The 22,349-nt window shown below is 36.5% G+C and overlaps 3 protein-coding genes across 7 annotated transcripts; 2 read left to right on the top strand and 1 right to left on the bottom strand.

The window, feature by feature from the left end:
• Nucleotides 1-1,299: 1,299 nt before the first annotated feature.
• Nucleotides 1,300-5,801, bottom strand: ScpX (Sterol carrier protein X-related thiolase). The gene is made up of 2 exons (XM_053754779.1): nucleotides 4,276-5,801; nucleotides 1,300-2,064 (listed from the first exon to the last, which is right to left on the bottom strand). Exons 1-2 carry the CDS (start codon nucleotides 5,380-5,382, stop codon nucleotides 1,564-1,566), a joined length of 1,608 nt encoding a protein of 535 aa, XP_053610754.1. The 5' UTR covers nucleotides 5,383-5,801; the 3' UTR covers nucleotides 1,300-1,563.
• A 1,225-nt stretch (nucleotides 5,802-7,026) lies between these two features.
• Nucleotides 7,027-10,480, top strand: LOC128675390 (putative mediator of RNA polymerase II transcription subunit 26). 2 transcript variants are annotated; one of them, XM_053754777.1, is made up of 4 exons: nucleotides 7,027-7,210; nucleotides 7,578-8,767; nucleotides 8,801-9,918; nucleotides 10,184-10,480. In XM_053754777.1, exons 1-4 carry the CDS (start codon nucleotides 7,140-7,142, stop codon nucleotides 10,322-10,324), a joined length of 2,520 nt encoding a protein of 839 aa, XP_053610752.1. In that variant the 5' UTR covers nucleotides 7,027-7,139; the 3' UTR covers nucleotides 10,325-10,480. The 2 variants fall into 2 exon arrangements, with proteins under 2 accessions (XP_053610752.1, XP_053610751.1); XM_053754776.2 differs by having other exon boundaries at nucleotides 7,028-7,210; nucleotides 7,578-9,918.
• Nucleotides 10,481-11,704: 1,224 nt separating this feature from the next.
• Mlf (Myelodysplasia/myeloid leukemia factor) lies at nucleotides 11,705-22,326 on the top strand. Of its 4 annotated transcripts, XM_064436423.1 has the most exons (9): nucleotides 11,705-11,940; nucleotides 12,063-12,232; nucleotides 12,499-12,584; nucleotides 13,601-13,703; nucleotides 14,761-14,881; nucleotides 15,430-15,525; nucleotides 16,608-16,688; nucleotides 17,936-17,976; nucleotides 18,631-22,326. In XM_064436423.1, exons 1-8 carry the CDS (start codon nucleotides 11,888-11,890, stop codon nucleotides 17,967-17,969), a joined length of 744 nt encoding a protein of 247 aa, XP_064292493.1. In that variant the 5' UTR covers nucleotides 11,705-11,887; the 3' UTR covers nucleotides 17,970-17,976; nucleotides 18,631-22,326. The 4 variants fall into 4 exon arrangements, with proteins under 4 accessions (XP_064292493.1, XP_053610231.1, XP_053610230.1 ...); XM_053754256.2 differs by lacking the exon at nucleotides 17,936-17,976 and having other exon boundaries at nucleotides 16,611-16,688; XM_053754255.2 differs by lacking the exon at nucleotides 17,936-17,976.
• Nucleotides 22,327-22,349: the final 23 nt, after the last annotated feature.

The raw sequence follows: 22,349 nt of genomic DNA, 5'->3' as shown, positions 1-22,349 counted from the left end.
AATCTAGGTAAAATGGATATATTTATTTATAATCATTATGTTATTTCATAGACTGTAACAATACAGCCGTATTATAAGAAGATATACAGTTGGGAATTTTCAAAAAGTATGATATTATAAAAACAAACTACCATCATAAAAAATCTTAATTTTGTAATACCTTTTAAGTCGTAAAAACGTAATATTTAATGTATCTGTCGAACAAACAATATCTTTGCATACAATTTAGCAAGTTGTGACGTCACTAGTTCGTGTCATTTAGTACATAAGGAGCGTTTGGACGAGTCCAAAAATGGTTACTCCAGCTATAAAGTATCTCCTACGGAAATATGAGTATAACGTACAATTTGTGCCTTTTTGATCAGCTACATATATGCCCGATATAAAACATTTGTGCCACACGAGTGATTTCATTTTTATCATATCTTTGAAAGCATTGTCGTTAGCTTTAGTAATATTTTCACTGGTGTTTCTATTGATATAAGAGCTTTTGAGTAGTCATCAAAACAAAAATTTGTCAACTACCTTAGCTTAGCTTATTGTAGGCATCCTGTAACACCTGATTGCTTCTATTTACGTCCAAAATTTGTTTTGAGGGGCCATCACCTGCATATATTAGGTACAAAATGATCTAAACCTAAAATAAAATAAAGCCTGCATCTAAATGCTACGTTGTACATTCAGCCGTGAGCAGGACAAGTGTGTAAACAAGACGACAACAACAACTCATGATAGTGTAATGACACTTGTCTCTTTTTTTAGAAGATAGAAATGAAGATATAAAAAAATGTGTATTCCTTATTGACATTATCTTTATCACATTATAAAAAGAAGTCCCCCTGACGCGACTACCACTGTGCATATACGGTGATGTCTCCATCAATTATTCTCCAGTATGAATGTCTTATCATGGAGACACTTCTATAATTCATGACGAGTGTCAAACACGCACTGCTTGTGGAACGACAAAATGAACGAATCACTCCAATGAACGATGGAAGGTCAAATGACTTAATTATTGTAGTTATATACTACTTATTGTGTACCTTCCGTAAAAGTGTACATACTGTTGTACAAATCTATACTACTATTATAAAGAGGTAAGCGTTTGTGAGTTTGTATGTTTGAGGCGGGTAATCTCCGAAACTACCGATCCGATTCCAAAAATTCTTTTACCATTAGAAAGGTGAATTATCCAAGATTGCTATAGGCTATAATTTTATCTTAAAATTCCCACGGGAGCGAAGCCCCGGCAACATCTAGTAGTCAATGTGATGAAATTGAAAAAAAAAAACGTGCTTTGTACAAAACCATTAGTATAATAATAACAAAATATCGATACAATATGTCATTTGGAATGATAACATAATTAATGAAAAAGTGATAAAAATTTTAATTTTCAACTTTCCTATTGCACCTAGATTAATCGTAACTGGAAATTATATTCCTTATAAAAATTCTCTGTCTCCAACAAATTCATAGAACACGACAGAGAGAGTAAGCTTATGAAATGCCCCACACCATCCGTAACCGAAGATTGCCGAAAGATTTGGGTCGTGGAATTTATAATTTCGACCGAATCTGTTCGATCCTTCCAGAAGCTTGGCGCTGTAAGTCTGTCAGTTTCATCGCGAGTCCCATGTTCCCTTGAATCTTGATTTTGCCTTGGAAGAATGCTTTCTGTGGGTTGAGTTTGCCTGAAATAAGGTCAGCAACATCTTCATCGTTGATAGTAAATGTGACGTCTGGTTTCTCTGTGCCGTTGTATGTGATTTTTCCTCTGCCTTCTTTCGCGTTTATGACCCAGTAACCTTCGAGCCCGTTGGGGCCGTTCCTGACTTTGAATCCGTAGATGCCTCGGACCTTTTCGATGAGATTATCCTTGTCATCTTTCATGGCCTCTTCGAGAATCTTCAGGTATTTGTAGACTTTGAAGTCGTCGGGTCTGTCGGCGACGGCGACATTCTTGGGGGAAGCGTCGGAGAAACCTTTACGGTACATCGTGAGGACCACTGCTCCACCAAGACCCAAGTTGTGTTGCAGAGCTAGCCTAGCGCGTGGCACCTGTAATTAAAATTTACGATTTTATTTTATAAAATTGAGCATACAACAGTGAATAAACAGGTTTGATGTGTAAAGGTTAATAACTTTATTCGGCTTGGAAAGTTATTTTTAATATATTATATTTTTAAAGAGACAACTGTCTTCTCTTAGTCTGATGTAGGTATTTTATTAAACTTCCAATACATGGGTAGTTAAATTAGCTCGTATCACAGAGCCCTACCGACTGGGGGCGAAGTTCCATAAGGTCACAAATGTCGCGGCGAAGATTATTATACTCGTCGCGTCTTATTAGCATGCATTTACTGATTTTGACATAAACCTTGAATGGTTATATGCACGATGTACGAAGTTTCTCTACTGAATACTTCGGAGTAAGTAACGATGACGTAACTATCTATATCTAGAGGAGCTAAGGATGGAGTTTGCCATGAAGGTCTTTGGACATTCGGTCGTTCACACTACACATGATCACAAGACCGCAAGGCCCAACCGGTAAAATAATTTGTTGCGGCCAGTCTACGGGTTTGGTATGTGAGCTAAAATGTATGTTACTTGGGGAGTTCAAGTTTAATTTAAATTCAATTTTTCCGCACGTACGAAGTTATAAACTTATCGTCCTAGGACTATTAACAAGGGGCGAAGTGCAAAGTGTCGCCATTGTTCGTAACGAAGATAAATTAGTATGTGCATTTAATTGATTTAATGAGAATGGGAAATTTATATAGATAATTTTAGATTACGTGCAGAAATAAAAATGTCCCTTGGGATTTTTAACGATAATAATATTAACACGATTCAAGATTGTTATTTTAAATATGTTTTTTTTTACTAAAACATTCTATAAATTAATTTATCAAATCATAGTAAGTATTTGCAGCAGTTTGTATACATAGAGAGAAGATAAAAATTTAGGTCAAATTTAGAATAAAAATACTATACTGACAAATCAATTAATAGCTAAGTACAATACTACACACAACATAAGAAAAAATACTGAAGCAATGAGAAATCAATTAACTAATTGTGATTATACGATTGAAATATAATAGCGAACTCAGACTAATAAACACAGATACATTGCTTATTTTATACGTGAGATTTTTATTTTCTCATAGAAAAACAGCAATGTACTTTGTATTCGCATTACCAGCGAGCTCTTAGTCGCTAGTGTATTCTTATCATTGTTCAAAACCTCGTGAAGCGTAATTAAATTCAGTTTATAAAGACATTTATAATGACCCCTACTAAATTGATGGAAACGTAGGGTGAATTGCACCATTAACTTTGACGTAGATTTTAACGTGCGCTGACGTTTAGAGAAAATAGTGCACATTCACGGTTTTTCTGCGCACGTTAAAGTAAACGTCAACGTTGACGGTGCAACCCACCCTTAGCAGATAAACATTAGATTTCACACTAGTTAAAGCACTTACACCTGACTTTCAATAAATATTCAACACCTGTGAAGCCGACTATGTGGTGGTAGATTTTAAAACTAATTTAGCGGATGTCTGATCTTTGGCCCGTTTATTTTGTTGTTTAATTATTTGGTTTACCATTGGCTACTACATAAGTACAATTCGTGCTTAACTATTAGACTGATTGTGCAACCTTTTAAGGCGAACACCACATGCACCAATACAGCAGATGATGGAAGGACATTTTGCACGCACACTCCAGTGTTCATGTTAATAATTTCTGTTTGTAAAATGTTTCTTATGTATGAAATAAATTTTATTCTATTCTATTCTAAGGGAATCATGGTAAGAAAGTAGTAATTAAATAAAAAAGCGCGAGAAAGAACGGCGAGAATGAAGTACCTAATTAAATAAAAAAAGACAAGGACAAAGATAATTTTTTCAGCCAAGTCATATTTACTCCGCATATTTTTTGCTTGGGCAAACACCTAACTAATAGGCATGAAAAATGTCAATATTATTGATTTTTTTTAATATCTAAAGGATTATCATTTATTGATTGATCTGTTTTGTGATTTATATTACAATAGATGTTTACTAATGCTGTTTTGAATACAATTTTGTTTATCAATATTTATAATGAGCCCCTCATGAACTTTAAACACATACTCTGATAATACTTGTACTGCAAACATTGATAAATAGTACACCACAACATGATACAATAACTTGTACACCCATGAAGACAATACAATTCCCATGTGTTCCTTGTCGAAATATCATGCTAACCAACCTGTCTCTGGCCCGCCTCTCCGCGGAGTTGCCACACTAATTCTGCACACTGGGCCAGGCCCGTCGCTCCCAATGGATGGCCTTTGGCTATCAACCCTCCACTGGGGTTGACAACAACTCGCCCACCGTAAGTGTTGTCGCCCGCATCAATAAACTTCCCCGCTTCACCCTCACCACACAATTGTAACCCTTCATATGTTATTAACTCATTCGCAGAGAAACAGTCATGGAGTTCCACAACATCTATCTGCATGGGTGAAATACCAGTCTTCTGGTACAACCTTTTCGCAGCCAAAGCTGTCATATCAGTACCAGCTATTTTCATTAAACTGTTTTCCGTAAAAATCTCAGCGGTGTCTGTTGCCATCTCCATACCAATAATCTCAACAGCTTTACTCTGCAGTCCGAAACGAATAACTGCTTCCTCTGACATAAGCACAGCTGCACCGGCTCCATCACTAGTCGGACAACATTGTAACTTAGTCAAAGGGCCGTAAATCTTTCTGGAATTCAATACTTCTTCAACTGTGTACTCCCTGGTGCTTTGTGCTCGCGGATTCTTTGCCCCATGTCTGTGATTTTTTGCTGCAATTTTGGCAAAGTGTACCTCAGTTGTGCCATATTTCTTCATGTGTTCTATACCCGCATTGCCAAAGAACTGTGGAGTCATAGGTGCAGCTGCAATGTCAGTTAACTCTGCCATTTTCAATGCATGTCTGTCCATAGGGTTGGTTCTGTCTGTGAAAGCGCCGCTACCTAGGGGACCTGACGCCATTTTTTCGAAACCAACAGCCAGAATGACGTCAGCATTTCCACCTTCAATGAGTTGCTTTGCGAGGAATAGAGCATTAGAGCCAGTAGAGCAGTTATTATTGACATTGTATATTGGGATGCCTGTCATGCCGACTTGATATAAGACTCTTTGGCCACAAGTGGAATCCCCGAATACATATGCACACACTGCTTGCTGTACATCTTCGTACTTTATACCAGCGTCAGCCAAAGCATCCAACACTGCCTCTTTACCTAAATCTGGATAGTCTTTTCCAGAGTTCGGTTTGACAAACTTCGTCATTCCGACGCCAACTACGAACACTTTTCTACCCATTTTGTAAATAATAGTTACCTCTTGACGGCGACGGAGATGATCACGCACAGCTTTTCCTCGAAACCACAAAGGCAGCTTTGTAGAAATCGCTTGTAGTTATTTATCTACGATAACAGCGATATTTACTTCGGCTTGCCAACACACCTAACCACTCAACGCAGCTCCAACTTCAACCAATTTGAAATGAATGAGTCCAACCAAATCTATGAAGGTTCGATGACGATTGTAGTTTTGGTAGGTATATATGTAGGTACTTAAACCAAAAATTCCAAAAGTAGGACTTCTGTCTATCAAGCAGTCCGAAGTCTATTTTAAGTTTCGAAATTAAACTACAAATTGTAATGTTGTTTCTATTCCAAAGGCGATTAGATTTAAAATTGACTGAATATAAGCACGTCACGACAATGACGTCCTCATGAATCACAAACATTTTTTTTGTTTCGTTAATCTATCCATATGGAAAGGCAAAGAGATCTAATATCATACAGCCATAGACCACAAACAATGAATTTGCCATAGAGTAAATCTAGACAACGACAGAGCTTTAAAGAAGTACCCCGAAACAGAACGAAAAAGAACTACGTTATCAAAGACGCAGCGCTTGCTTATTTCGCTTGGCACCGTTCGTACCTACACGCACGGAATTTTTATTCGGTTTTAAATTAGAATGTTGCTAGCACATAACGGTTTAAAATTCGATTTTATCACAGATTTTCGCTTTTATATATATAGAAGATATAGAACATTACTCGTGGATTTTCAAACAACAAATAAATCGTCAAGTGCGAGTTGGACTCGCGAGCAAAGGGTTTCGTACAAATTAGCAAGTGTACTTAACTCACAATGGGCAGCGGCCTTATTCCTAATTTGCAGAATCTTCCCGTAATTAGCGTAATTAATTCGATAATACTTCGCAGTACTTCGAGTACGTGCACTTAGGAACGGCTCTTGACGGGTGAACTCTTCAACGGTGTACTACTCTGCTGTTCACTACGACAGTAAAAAACACACGGACAGACGGACAACAAAGTGATCCTATATATAAGGTTTCCTTTTTTTCCTTTTGAGGTATGGAAGCCTAAAAAACCGCACGAATTCCGAATCTAAAAACGTCATCAGGAAGCCGTACACATACAATATGAAAGCCTAATACTGCTAATCTCATACAATGTGGCAGGCTGGGCCAGGCTCGTGATGACGGACAAAAATATGTCAGCGCTCTGTCTCTTCTTATGTTTTTAAACCACAACGCAAAAAGAGGGGTGTCTTTACTTAATTCTTAAATGTGTCTGTCTGTCTGTGTACGTGACACCGTCGCTCATCAACGGGTGAACCGAATTGGATGTGTTTTTTTTTATTTGATAGCAAATTTTTATGCGTTGAAACAGAGTTATATGTGTTACGTTGGGGTACCGCTCATTTTTTCGATATAATTAAAGTTTAGTTGCTAATCTAGTTACACTGGTTGTTAAATTATTCTTAATTCGCACATCTCTTTATTGTATGAACGAAGTGGGAGATTCGATGGGGTCTATAGTATTCTATGTCTACAATCTAAAATACGCTACTACTAATATTGGCCTAAAACAGTGTTCCAAATTTGACTGGAAAAAAAAAATAATTAAAAACTAAAAAATTCAGTATCTACATACTTCATCAATTTTTCACAAAATACGTCAACGTTCAAAATTTAAGTAAGACAAAAAATTTTTTACCATCTTATTTGAGAAGGAAAAATTCTGTAAGTTATTGTCGGTATGGCTTTAAATAAACAAAGAATTTTAAATGAATTAGGAAGTGTTGTGAACCAGCTGGAAAGTGCGGAATGGTGAGGATTTTTTAAAATAAATTAACAATAATTTTAAAAAGTCCAGATTTTACGTGAAAACTCTTTCACGTACCGCTCAAAATGACTAAGTATAGGACACACATACATTATAGGGATATGCATATTTTACAATGGCATGCTTAGGCTATTAATATTACACTCATTAGAAATCATCGGAACTAATATTAGGATCAGGATTCCTTGCGCCTAGCCTTGTAATTTCAGATGGTATTTCCAACCAACATTGGTCCGATGCCTCCTATGCATCCGACCAGTGCTAGAGTTCTCTCTATTTTTTTGGTAGGCAGATGTTCTAATTCTAATCTTTTACGCAAAAGAACGATATTAACCGTTCGTTTATTTCCAGTGGCTGCATGGGAAAATTGTTCTCTAGCCAGGGTCAGGGATCTGCAATGGGATGTGGAGGTTGCCAATCGGGAGGATGCTGTCACGGACATGGCTCACCTTACGCGGGTGAGCCGTATTCTGCGGGGAATAATCAGTTCAATATAAATAGACACTGCATGGGTCATTGCAATCCATCAAAACTCTACGGAGATACATGCAATTATTTAAACAAAAACTTGATGCAACCTGTCGTTGACGAAGTATACAATGAGTTGAAATCTATTTCTCCAGCAAATACTATTATGAATAATCCTATGGCTAATAAGTTGGGACTTTCTCCAGCGTATCTAGAAGGAATGGATAATATGGGTGCTATGTCTGCTGTAAATCCAAACCAGGCTGGTGACATGAATGGAATGTCTCCTGGTTATAATATTGCTATGGGTAATATGGGTCACATGAACTCTGTACGACAACAATCAACGGGTCATATGGAGCAACCTATGGGACAAATGAGCCAACCAGCTCATAAGATGGGTGGAATGGGGCCGCAAATTGTAAATATGATGATGGGTTCTAAATCTCCAAAACCGTCTAATATGCCAGCGCAAAACAATCCACATAACGATTCTATGATAATAAACGATCCTCAATCACCCCACGGTCAAGTAGGCATAACACATTTGACTTCAGGATCTTATGATGCAAGTGGAACTGTGCCAAGTGCCAATTACACACAGGATAGTACTGGGGCATATACGCAGAATCCCTCTACTCAATATGTGGCACAACCGAATGCCTATGCTGGAAGTAGGCTGAATAATATGCCCCAAAACTCTCAATATAATAATGGTATGCCTCAGAATATGCAGAGAGCACAACCCATGACAACAAGTAACGCGTACGGTCAACACTCTCAAGGTATAAAAAAATTTAGTGAAATGTTCCCCGGGATTATGTCGGGTGACTTGGGTTTTGATCCTATGGCAATAGCAGTTCAGATGAATCCTGCCAACCAACAAAAAGCCGCTATGGACTCAATGCAACAATTGATGAACGGCAACAAACTTATAGACCCAAATAGCGGTGTAATGAAGAATGTTACAAATACTGCTAATCAAGGTGCTATAATGTCTCAAGGTAATCAGCAAGGTATACCAGTTCAACAAAATCAGCCCATGCAATATCAACAATCTATGCAACAACAGCCTATGCAACAACAACAACCGATGCAACAACAACCGATGCAACAACAACAACCGATGCAACAACAACCGATGCAACAACAACCGATGCAACAACAACCGATGCAACAACAACCGATGCAACAACAACCGATGCAACAACAACCGATGCAACAACAACCGATGCAACAACAACTGATGCAACAACAACCGATGCAACAACAACTGATGCAACAACAACCGATGCAACAACAACCGATGCAAAAACAACCGATGCAACAACAACCGATGAAACAACAACCGATGCAACAACAGCCTATTCAACAACAAATGCAGCCCGTACTCCAACAGCAGCTTGGTCTGCAACAATATGTTACTGGTCCTAATAAGGCAGCACCTATTCATCAAGCACCAAACCAATTGTACACTGCTGGTACTGGTTCTGCAATGCAATACCAACAGTTACCTAGCAATGTGAATTACCAGCAGCAGCCACAACAATATCAAACTCAACAACTGGTACAGCAAATAATAGATCCCAATACGGGAGCTATTACAAATCCTCCAATTCTGCCTGGAGAATCACTTGCTGATAAAAGAATGATCATGGATCCTATATTTCCAGCTGATACTTCAAAGAATCAAGCACTTACATTTTCTCATCACATTAAGCATCCAAGAAATTATTATTATAATACTCTTGGACAACCTGTGCACATGCTCGACGCCAAGGTGTATCATCCTCAAGAACCTCAATTACCGCAAACTCTTTCTCCTCAATCGATGCCGGTCAAACATAGGAACAATCCTCAGATGTATAGTAACGTAAAGAATACTGTAAGTAAAACTTCAATAATGGGACAAGGCAAATTGGGTAAAGCACCAAGCAAAAATCAATTACAACATTTATACAATCAATATAAAGGTTCCCAGTCATTTACTCAGCAGAACATCAATGCTCCGATACAACATCATACTTATTCTGAAGGCAGGATAAATGAAAGCTTAAATGTTTCGCCTGCCAACCGCCTTGTGCCAGTAGAGAAAGTTGGAGGAGACACAATAGCAAATGTCAATATGCATAATCCAGTGATGAACAAGATGGAACACTTTGCAGCTCCCATGGGCGATGTCGCGGCTGTTAATAAGCCTGAGGGTGATGGTGCCGTCCAGAAGGTAGCGTTCAATTTAAGTATTTTAGATCATTGGGCTATCGACTGTTAGGTTTGAATTTGTGGTTTTGGTAGGGGAGGAGAGCGTGTAGAAATTTTCAAAAATGTAAAACAAAATCTGATGAGAATACTCTGTACTGTCTGATGTCGGCGTTTAATATTATGTGGTCTAGTCTAAGTAGTGTGAATTTTACATTAATCTCATCGTAACATCTATTTTTAATATGTGTGGCGGTATATACGTAATGCAACCAAAGTTACCATTTCAGGCACCTCCACTTAGAAAAGGCAGGAATGGTCTGCAAGACATGGTTTATACTTCGGGCCCTACTTCTGCCGCTTGGACTTTCCATGGCCACAGTCATATGCCATATTCAACTGCGTATAGATTTAGATCAAAAGTTCGTTGATTGAAGATTGCTACAAACCTATATGTTTCTAATTTTTGTTTGTTGGTGTCATGTTAGTCGATCATATGAAATTGTAAGATTTTGGTGTAATGTGATTTGTTAGAAAGACGTAAAAAGTCAAAAAGATTTAAATAAAGTGATAATGCCTGAAAATGAGATACTAGTTATGATTTCTGACTAATAGGGCATATTACGCAGCGCAGATGGCGCTACTGGTACAACTAAGGTACACAAACATTGCCAATGGAGGCAAAAAGCGCAATTTTCAATATTGTTGCAGATTTACGACCAAAAATACAGAGTTGAAGAATTTGGTGGATTATCCTGAAAATAACACTATTTTAGGTTATTAATAATACAAGAACATATTCTTGTATTATTTGGACCACTGTGATGATAAACTGATATAAACTTGATTTTGACTGGAGATGTTACCTGTATGAAGTCGTATTTTAATAAGTCTTCGTGTGAAGTGTTCCGAGCTTTTGTTAGAGCGTTAACTGGCTCGAAAATTTTACAGCGTGAGTCATATCCCATAGTTTTTATCTTATGGAAAACGATTTTACCCAATATTTCGGCATCCAAATATGCTACATTGTTGTATATTTTCACAAACGAATACTCACAATGATAGGATTAATAAAGTACTCTAAAATAATAAATAATAATAATAAATAAATATATAAATATATTAGGACAAATTACACAGATTGAGCTAGCCCCAAAGTAAGTTCGAGACTTGTGTTATGGGATTTAATCGACATAGTGAAAGGCGGCAAAGCTTATGTCTATCTAACATACAGTGCCGTACTCTGGCGGGATAAATGTGCAGTAATACTTCCCTGTTTTTGGTTTTCCGATACAAACATTAGGATTTGTAAGCTTTCCTAACTATAGTTATGGTTGTTAACGTAAGTTAAAACTATAGATATCTTCCATTTCAGTCGTACAAGAGAGAAGAAACGAGACAGACCGTTAACGTCTTTTCACGTGTTCGGCCGAATCTGCCACTTTGTATGAAATTAGCCAAATTAGGCCAGGAAGTTGTATGGAAATTCTATGCCTAGTTCTCATTTGTTTGAGTGCGCTGCGCTGCTAGATTAAGAAGGTACTGTATTTTACAGGTCATTAAGTACAATTTCCCATGGATGTAATAAGTTTTAAGCACCTACTAATTCCATGATATTTCCATGTTCAGTGCGCTACCCTTTCTAAACTTTCTGGTATTTTTCACCCCCGACGACAACAGGAGGGGGAGATATAATTTTTCTTTTTGGTGATCTATGTGGTCCTCCCTCATCCTCACATATTTTTGGTTGTCTTTGCCTTTCCATATGGATAAACTAAATCGAAAAAAAAAACGTCTGTGTTATTTTCTATTTTAGTTTATGGTTTTGCTTGTTGTGAAATTGGCATTTGGTTGGTGATTTGCTAGAGATTTCTATTTTTTCGCGACATTACAGGTTCGACACCAGGTTCCGAGTCCATCAATAGAAGCTATATTTTGTAAAAGATTCCAACATTGTTTCAAAGAGAGCTTACAAATTAAATTTTAAATAAAAAATGTCTCTATTTGGATCTTTGATGGGCGACGTGGAGGATGATCCGTTTTTTGGGTAATTATTGCACAAATCAATTTTTCCTTCATTCAATATATGTTCAATACTTAATAACTGCTCTAAATACTTTTTGAGAGAAATATATCTTTAAAATGCAGTGTGATTACCATGTTTTTCAGATCTCATATGAGGCACATGCGCCAAATGAACAACATGATGAATTCGATGTTTTCGGATCCTTTCGGGATGCTGGGAGGCGGCGGTCCGTTGGCGCTGACTGGTCCGCGTCACGGCAATGCTTTGATGCCTTTTATGCCCCAAATGCCTTCACTGACCAGACTCTTTTCAGGTAGGTACTTAATTAATCATAATATCATAGTTTCTTTTGCTAACCTTGCAGAGAACCCAGGAAATGGTTGTGTTTTAACAAATTTAAATTTGTTTAAAATTAATTAGAAATTCTATTAGACACTGACCAATTTCTCCCATATTCACAAGACTCAAATTCCATTGTAAGTGTTTAGTATTGAATACAATATCCCCAACTTCAATAACACTATTATAAGCTTATAGCTGAAAATATGTTTTAAGCTCATATAGAAAAATTCATTTCAGGTAACATAGAAGGGAATATGGGTGCTGGCAGTTCATTTACCAGCAGCACTGTGATCATGTCCAGCGGACCTAATGGAAAGCCACAGGTAAATTTGCGATCAATATTAACTTCCTAGATGTGGCTCGGGACTTCACTCCCATGTTAATTTTGACACAAAATATAACCTATAGCAATCTTGAATAATGTACCTTTATAATGGTTAAAGAATTTTTAAAATCAGTTCAGTAGTTTCGGAGATTACCCGCCTCAATCATACAAACTTGCAAACGCTTACCTCTTTATAATAATAGAAGATATAACAATACATTAAACTAAAGCTTATAAAAAAAATTACCATAACTATTATTTTTTCATGAAGTTAACCTTGTATTAGAGCATGGCAGCTATGACACATTTAACACTAAAGATTAGACTGACTTAGATTGTGGAACATTTTATAACTGTCATGTACCTTTATTTAGTGGTTTCATTACATACTGCGCATAATATACTAAATCAAAATCAAATCATATATTTAGAAAATTGACCAGACAGAAAATACTTATTTTATATTCTTACTGGGGAAAAAATCCATTTAGCTACATCTCAATGCAGTGTAGTGGTAGTTCTGAAATGCCAGTTGTTTGTAACATTTTGAGGAATACTACTAATTTAAAATTTCATGTGAAAAATTGCTTGTGAAAGTCTCATTTTTGAATTAATGTTCTGACTTATATTATTTGGTTGCCCAGAAGTGGGATATGAGACAACAATACTTTTGAAATACAATTTACATATTGGATTGTGTTTGGGACTGGATATGGGACATTCAAGTGGATAAATTATTGAAGAGAATGGTGAAGACTTGGTTTATTGTAAACTTTCGTAGTTAAATACATGAATAAAAAGTAGTACATAAAATTGAGCGCGCAAGCCAACGACGAGTCGCGTTGAACGCCGAGACCAGAGAGATTTTTTTTTTCTTTTTCTTTTGGCGTCGTTGTTGCGTCGTAGTGATGTTCTTAACAGATTGTTTAACCATTTAGGATATAAATGTCCCACTAAATGGCATAAAAACATTAATAGCTTGCTATTTCATATTAAATATTGTATTGTTGTCAGGTATATAGTACAACGAGCAGCACCAAAATAGGACCCAATGGCTTGAAGGAGACGAAGAAAACTCTACAGGATTCTAGAACTGGCACAAAAAAGATGTCCATTGGTAAGATTAGTTAACATTCCACTCACCTGACTGGCTGCCTGCCTAATGTTAACTCCCTTTGGGAATGCTTTTGTTACTTCTCAGCTGTGGGTGGTGCCACTCTAGAATAGTCTCAATAACCCCCCCATGGATGTCATACTAAGCGGCTAAGGGACACATTGCCTTGGCTGCTATAAGATATCAATAGCATTTTCGAGGATGGTTGATGTCAGGCAGGCGGCGTAAAATTACAGAATCTTCAATATTTTTTACGCTTGCAACTGGGAACATGCAGAGATGAGATAGAGTTAATTATTACATACATACATCATTCTAATTCATGCAGATAGGAAATAAGTATTTGAAATACACATGTTCTTTGTCTAAAAAATATTTTTTTTGTAAGCATTCATCATTATCAAGCATATGCGAAATCATATATTATGTAAATAAGACAACAATGATGTCACATTGATTGATATGTGCTTCGCCTACATAGGCTTGAATTGGAAAAATAAGTTGCTTGTAGTTTGCTAGTCTGGAAGATGTAACTAAGATTATTTGGTGTGTGGTTCTCGTCCTGTAATAGGACTGGCCGACGCAGGAATAAAAAGCCTTAACAGCTGAAAGGCAACAACAGTGTTTCAGTGTTCGCATTAAAAAAAAAAACTTATCACCTATTATTGGTTGTATTTTCAAAACATTGTAATGTTTGAATTAAATTATTTTAACCTTTTTCTACTAACAAACAAATGGAAGTTTTTTTTAAATTTATTTATTCAACAAAACAGTACATATTATATTAAGATTATTACATTCATAGTAAGATATTGAATTGGCGTCAGATACTTTTTTTTAATGTATTAAAACTGACTCTCAAATGAAGTGACATTTAATTATTGTATTTTTTTTAGATGTAGCCCATCTATTTAAATTAAAATTTTATTTTAGGAGTGTGCATTGAATTTCCCGTGTTTTTCCTGCTAGTTTAACATGATTATTGTATTTAGTTATTTAAATACGTACCTATATGCGTTTTATTTTGTACCAAGTCAAGTAACCAATTGTGATTGTTCAGGGCACCACATCGGGTCGCGCGCGCACTTGATCGAGCGCGAACAGAACGTGTACTCGGGCGACGCCGAGGAGCGCCAGGAGTTCATCAACCTCGACGAGGATGAGGCTGAAGACTTTGACAGGTGACTATTTTCAACCTACTTTAATATACATATAGGCGATTATTCAGTGGTCCTCAAACTGACTTCCGCGGAATCCTGGCATAAATAATCTGAAACTAACTTTTTTAATACAACCAAGTTTTTCGACTCTCAACTGAATATTAAACGCCCAAAGTGGTTACCATTGAAAAATATTTATTAATTTCTTACGTTAGCTTATTTATACACATGTATTTTAACATGGAAAACGCATAGACGCATATTTTTTTAATAAGTAATATTATAACTTGAACTCATTGGAAAAAAATATTTTCATGTGGTTTAATTAATTTGGCAAAGAATGAACTTTAAGAAACAAATTTACTTTCGCATTTATTATTTAGGATCATATTTACCTTTTTCTATCACTTAGTAAAACCAAAAAATGCCAAAATTAAACATTCTGTGACGAAACGCCAATTTGTCACCACACGAACATTCGAAAGAGGCATTTTGGGAAAAGGCCAATATGCAAAAGTGTCATTATGCGAAAGGAATTGTTCCTGAATATTTTTTGTCTGATTGGGCAGAGAGTTCCAGGCGAAGGCCGGCATGAGTAGAGAGTGTAGAGAGTCTCGCGCGCTGCTGCCCGCGCGCCCCGCGCTGCCCGCGCCGCCGCTGCCCAGGTCAGTACCACACACCACACACCACACACCGCACACCGCACACCGCACACCGCACACCGCACACCACACACCGCACACCGCACACCGCACACCGCACACCGCACACCGCACACCGCACACCGCACACCGCACACCGCACACCTCACACCGCACACCGCACACCGCACACCGCACACCGCACACCGCACACCGCACACCGCACACCGCACACCGCACACCGCACACCGCACACCGCACACCGCACACCGCACACCGCACACCGCACACCGCACACCGCACACCACACACCACACATATACATCGCAAATTTACTGTTGCAAACGTTTTAAATTTTTTTTCACTGAAAATTATAAGAAAACATTTAGCACTTAATAAGTTACATTGAATTCACAAATCCCCATTTCAATTTTAATTGGGGGCTCAAAATAGACCCTTTTTAAATATACAAAAAATCTTTGTCACAATCACAAACACTTTAAATTTTTTATTGTAACACTTTGTTAGTTGGAATATTTGATTAAACATATATTTTAATTGTTATATTTGCAATTAATTGTATTTTTTATAATGGATGCAGGCATTCTTCTGTAATGTAACGCTTATTATTGCATATCTGTTGGTAGTAGCATGTTAAAGTTACATAATATGACGTTCCACGGGTAAGTTTGGTCCAGTAGATTCGGAGCAAAATTGACTGTGACAGACGGACAGACAGATGAACCACGAGTGATTCTATAAGGGTAGCGCTTCTTTGTCATTTTTATACGGAACCCTATAACCTTTGCCCGTGAAATGTCACATAGAAATGTGATATAGTTCGTGCTGCAATGTTATAGCTATCAATTTATATTTTTATTATTTTTTTTTGTATTATATGTCGGTACGGTTCGATGGATACAGTCGCTTCTCACTGTCTGTCAGTCTCTATGTACGCACGGATCTTTAAAACTACGCAGCGTGTTTTTAAAATAGATGGTCTTGATTCCTGAGGAAGGTTTAGGTGTGTAATTTGTTACTCGCCGCTATTAAACAATAAACAAATCCATCGAGCCTCCCAGTAGTTAGTAGCATGTGTCTTGCAGTAGAGAGGAGGCGCGGCGCTCCGCCCCCGCGCCGCGACGCCCGCTGCGCGCCGCCGGCGCCCGCCTGCCGTCCGCCGCCAGGTAGGACCGCCACCGCCACCGCCACCGCCACACGCCACACGAATAGATAGCGGAACCGGAAGCAACGCTTTAAAGCTTATACTCCGCACACACTAGCGCTACCACACGTTTTTATATAATTACTTTTGTTTCTTAGTGAAAATTTAAAAAATAATGTAACAGATTATGCTACTCTAGATAAAGAAGTCCTACTAATTCTACTCATATTATAAATGCGAAAGTTTGTAAGGAAGTATGTGTGTATATGTTTGTTACTATTTCATGCAAAATCTACTGGACTGATTGTTGTTGATGAAATTTGGTACACGGGTGGTATATAATCTGAAATAACATATAGGGTACTTTTTATAACGAAATTCCCACGGGAACGAAGGTCCGGGGCGCAGCTAGTATTATATATTATAAATGCTTGTATTATAAATGCGAAAGTTTGTGAGGATGAATTTATGTAATTTATGTATGTTTGGTCCAATTGTTTTGAAATTTGCTACACGCGTGGTATATAAACCTGGAATAACACATAGGGTACTTTTTATCCCGAAATTCCGTCGAGAGAGAAGCCCCGGGCGCAGGTTTTTATAATACAATGTGCTCACATTAGATTAAATGGAATTCTGTGGCCATCGTTTTCAATGTAGACTGTGACTACGTAATGCAATGGAAAACTATAACATTTTCTACTAAAATTCTTTATTTATGTGTGGCATAATTTGTTAAACTATTTTTTATGATAGCTTTGTCTCAGTTCCTCGTATCTATTCATGTGATGATACCATCAACTCAGTAACTAGTCACCTTAATAGTTTTTTCTCGATATCCATTATCATAAGTTTCATTTTAATGTCCACAATTTCATTGCCACATCTATGTCATGTTCACAATAGCTTCTAGATATTACGATCTTCTAGATAACACGTCACGTAGCCACATGATACATTCGTCCCAATATTTCGCATAATTGAACCTCTATTATCTACAGTTAATTAAGTAGACCACTTTGTATATCATGCCCATGGCCATTCCCGTATAAAACCAATTTAACCATTTTAGATTTATTCTTGTCAAATTTCATGATTCTAATCTAGGTTAGTGTACACAACTCAGTAATCCTATAAGGTTTTTGGTACGGAACCCTAAAGAGTCCTTATTTTTGATCCCTTTTCGAATGGAGATATTAGTAAAGTTTTCATAATTATATATTTAATTATGAGATACCTGCAAATATTAACGTGTCCTGTTCGGGTTAGTTCCAGATACTGGCGCCGGCGATACTACTATTAAAATATCAGTAACTCATTTATATCTATTTAAATGTTTTCTTCTTGCTGTACATACGTTTGCTATGATTCTATTGATTTCTCTCAGCTGTTTTTTGCTTTGCATGTAGTGGTTATTTTTGAGATATATATTTATTGAGGAATGGTTTACTCCGCCAAGTATTTTATCCTGTGTCATAAATCTTATATTTTTTTTGTCATAATAGCATACTTTTTACACAAAATTATGAATAATTGTATTTACTCATAAAATTTGCAATTGGCCCGCGTGGTGGATCCTTAAGGAAAGCCCCACTGTGGGTCAGATCGATCGATAGATCGATCAATTACTTTGCGAAAAACGAATGAAAAAAATAACATTCTTATGCATAGTATCCCAGCCATAGATCGATTTTTGCTCAAGTCTATTCCCAAAAACTTACAAACTCATGTACAAGTTGGGTTTGAGCCCGACTGTTTGGGTAGAAACTGGACAAATCCTGGGCGTAAACATCATCCATTTCAGATGCACCATAGCAATCAGTGCTATGAGTAGAAAGCCAGAATGCTGATTTCAGCTGGTGCCTTGTATCAACCATACACTTTCAGTGTGTGGTTGATACTAGGCTGTGATAGGTTACTGAATAAAATGTTTGACTTTAACTTTAACCAATATATTTTTTCAGCACGAGCGTGCGCGAAGTGTACGGCGGCTCCCACCCGCAGCGCCACCGGCACAAACATCACAAGTCACACAGGCACAATACCGCGGAATAGAGGTAGACAACGGATCTTCGATAACTGCAAGCGTGGGAGTTCTGTGTGCGGTTAATTAACACTATAAGCAAATCGATCGAAACTTGCCATTTTTTTTTTTCTATATTTTTCAATGTATAAATGGTAGAAGTTATTTTAAGTTTCCCCGTCGAGACATACGTGGGGCGAGACATCAGTTAAGACACGGCTTTCTTTAAAGTTTTCTTGTGAGTTCGGATTTTTATATTATCAATGTCATTTTCGTATCACATGTAAAAAAAGATTTTCTTCCTTTAAAATTTGTTTCTAGGGTGGGTATAGTATCATGAACATAGGTCAATGACCTCTACCGAGAAAAATGAATTTCGTCTGACGTAGAAACAGACTGTAGTTATTTCTGTAGCAGACATTATGGAATAACATTAACTACTTAATAAAAAAACGTCCTGTAGTCGTATAGTTTTAATCTTTTTGTTTATAGATGTGTAACGTCCACAGAATATAACCTCCTTGGCGAAAACAAAACGCAACTGATAGTATAAAAGTAGTATGTGTAAACTAAACGGATTGGTCTATATATAAATATTGTGTATTAGGTTGAGAGATATAGAGCTTGTCTATACCCCGTTTGTTTATGTACTTATAAAATCAATTTACGTCCAGGTCCAGGCTTAGATTAAGAAAATCTAAAATTCTGTGCGTCCAGGTTACGACCTGGTGCCAAAGTAAACGTTCTCGAATACCTTTATATAAATATCTGAACAAAAGGGGTGTATTGTTTAAAATAACGCGCGCCACATTTTATTAATCGTACTAATGATAATTGGCGCGCTCATACTAAACAAGCTATATGAATTATTATATCAATCAATAGCTATTTTGGATGATTTTTAAAACACCAGATATACATCGTATATCGTCAATATATTCATCTAAATAACCTTCAAAAAAAAATACCATGGACTTTTCTTGCATTCTCCGCATTTTATCCTATTAAGTGTATTGTGCGAGATTTAAAATCAAACTAGATCGCTTTCCCCAGCTAGATGCTTATAACCAATCGCATTGCGGCGCTTGTCACATCACGTCGCAATGCCACAATGTGATTGGTCGGCGCGATTTCGTCGATTTATCGATTTGCATGATGATGCACAATGCATCCATGCATATTTTTTGCGATATATTCGCTGTCTGGTGTTAGAAGTCAACCATGTTCATGTATTTAGATAAGATTTTGCATTGGTACGGGTCTTACATCACAGATTTTGGGCGATAGCGACAATTCGGCTTTGTAATATTTGTGGTTAGCACGTATATAAGGCAGCGCCATCTATCGTATTTCAAAGGAACTATAATTTTTTCTTATTTATTTGTTTTCTTTTAGAGTTCAATGTGCCTTTGATGCAGTAAGCTGGCAAGAAACTCACAATGTTACTTTAGAATCGTGTTTGTAAATTATTGAGATTTTTTGTGATATTTTTTAATTCGCCGCACATATTGTTTTTATTGTATTTTAATTTAATTGAATAAGTTTTAGTTTTTACATATTTCACTCTTTTCACATTTACAAGGATTTTTTTTAATGAAGTAAAGAATTAAATTTTTTTTTTAAAGTTTTCTTGGTTCGAAAACCTACACTAAGTGCGAGTTTTTAGCTTAACGCAGATTTCTATGGCATCGAAACAGCGCCACCTGGTGGCAAAGTTTATTTACAAGAACCCGCGCCACGAGCTATTCTGATGGAATCTCAATGCGTTGTCGTTTTTTCATCTTGATACAAAAAAAAAAACTAAGTTTTGAACTCAGTATAACACAAATGTAGTTCAATATAAATTATTACAAGTATTATTATAGATTATGTAATGTATGTAAGTTAAGGCGGGCCCAGCTTTGTTATATTTCTTTTGTTAGATGTCGCTATCGCTCCTACTAGATCCCGTGTAAGCCTTTAATTAGTGAAATTAACATTAGAATGTAGTTCTGGAATATTCTCTTTAAATAAGTCTATGGTTAAGAATGTCCCAGTGGGGCTGAACATCGTCATTTGTTGCAAAAAAAAAAGAAAAAAAAAATGTTGATGTTGGTATGGATGGGAATTTCGAAAAAGCTTTATAATCAGTTTGTGACTGTGTTCGGATATTATAATTTAATACAAGGATTGAATTAATAGTAATATTCCCAGTAAATCGGAGATTTGAGACGATTTTGCCCATAGATTAAAAAAAAAATCGGGAAAGTCTCGTTTTAAATCATGCTCAATCCACATCTATCAACATATTCGGCATTCAATAATCGGAATATACTTTAAAGTTTGTTTCTCGTAAGTATTTTGTTATATTTTGTCCCTAAATATATGGACGGTTTTGGAAAAAATATAAGTTTTTATATTAAATCAAATCGAAACTTTATTTCTGGCAAAATCTATTATAGCAATTGTAATGTCGACTAAGATTTACCTTATTTTACCGTGATTATATTAAGTATTAATAAATTAAGTTTAATGTATTTTCAGAAAGACATTTTGTGTTGTTCATAAATTATATCTAAACCACTCCGTATATAGATTTAAATTGTAGTGTACACAGAAAGGGTTTACGCCCAATATTCCAGTGTCCAGTATGGGTTTGCACACACAACTTTTTGACAAAACACTGGGAAATTATAGGGTATAAACCCGTCTATGGGTGTAGCGATCACCTTGACATTAATGTCGTAAGGACAATAGCTTTTGTTCTAAGCATATGTAGGTTCGGAGTGACTGCATTGCATGAGTTGGAAGTCACAGGCCGCGCCGGTCCAACTCATTAGTGTTTTGTATAAGTAGACGGCTAAGTATATCGAGTGGACTTTTTTATCCTCATCCAGTTAATTTGCTGTATTTTATCCTTTTACTACCATAAAGTTTAACTTATAATTTGATTGATGTTATTAAAATATAGCAAGAATATCCGAGAAATAAAGAAGCATTATTATTTTTAAGGCACAAAATAAAAAACAACATATAAAAAAATCTGCAGTTTTGTTTCTTAGTAAAAATAAGGCGTCTTATTTTTTCGGGTATAATTTAACATTTTATATTCTCTGGTGGTGAGGTTTAATAAGTCCATTCTGTAAGTACATAAGAAACTGTATTCAACGCTAAAGGTAAGGTGTAAATTGTAATTCTTTATTTGCACAAAATTAGTAAGGTATATTTTATTCTAGTAACTTTTTTGAATGCGTATTTTTGTTGTATACCAATTGAAACTTAGCATATTTATCTTAAACCTTTCAGCATTGACAGTCTGTCTGTAAATAGTTCAAAACGGGTAATGATCTATATTTTTGCCATTGCTACTTTGGATAGTCAATATTGATTGGTGAAACACCCAGTATTGCCAGTCAAGAAGACACAGCGATCATTTATTTTCTACTATTTATATGCAGACCAATTTGTTGACGCAGCCTATTTTTTAATCGTTTTAAGCGCAATTTACCAGCTGATACTTGGTATAAAACATAGATACGCACTTTATTCGGTTTTCTGTTTCCTAAATTATCGTTGTATATCTAGTAATCGATGTTAGAAATTAAAGAAGCAATTCTTATTATCTGTGTGATCGTATAAATAAACTAGACACTTGTAATGCCCGTTTTTTATTTATTTATT

This window comes from Plodia interpunctella, chromosome 14, assembly GCF_027563975.2.
Source record: "Plodia interpunctella isolate USDA-ARS_2022_Savannah chromosome 14, ilPloInte3.2, whole genome shotgun sequence".
NCBI classification, from domain to species: domain Eukaryota; kingdom Metazoa; phylum Arthropoda; class Insecta; order Lepidoptera; family Pyralidae; genus Plodia; species Plodia interpunctella.
Note: the sequence above shows the minus strand (reverse complement) of the source record. Positions and strands in the feature narration are given on the sequence as shown.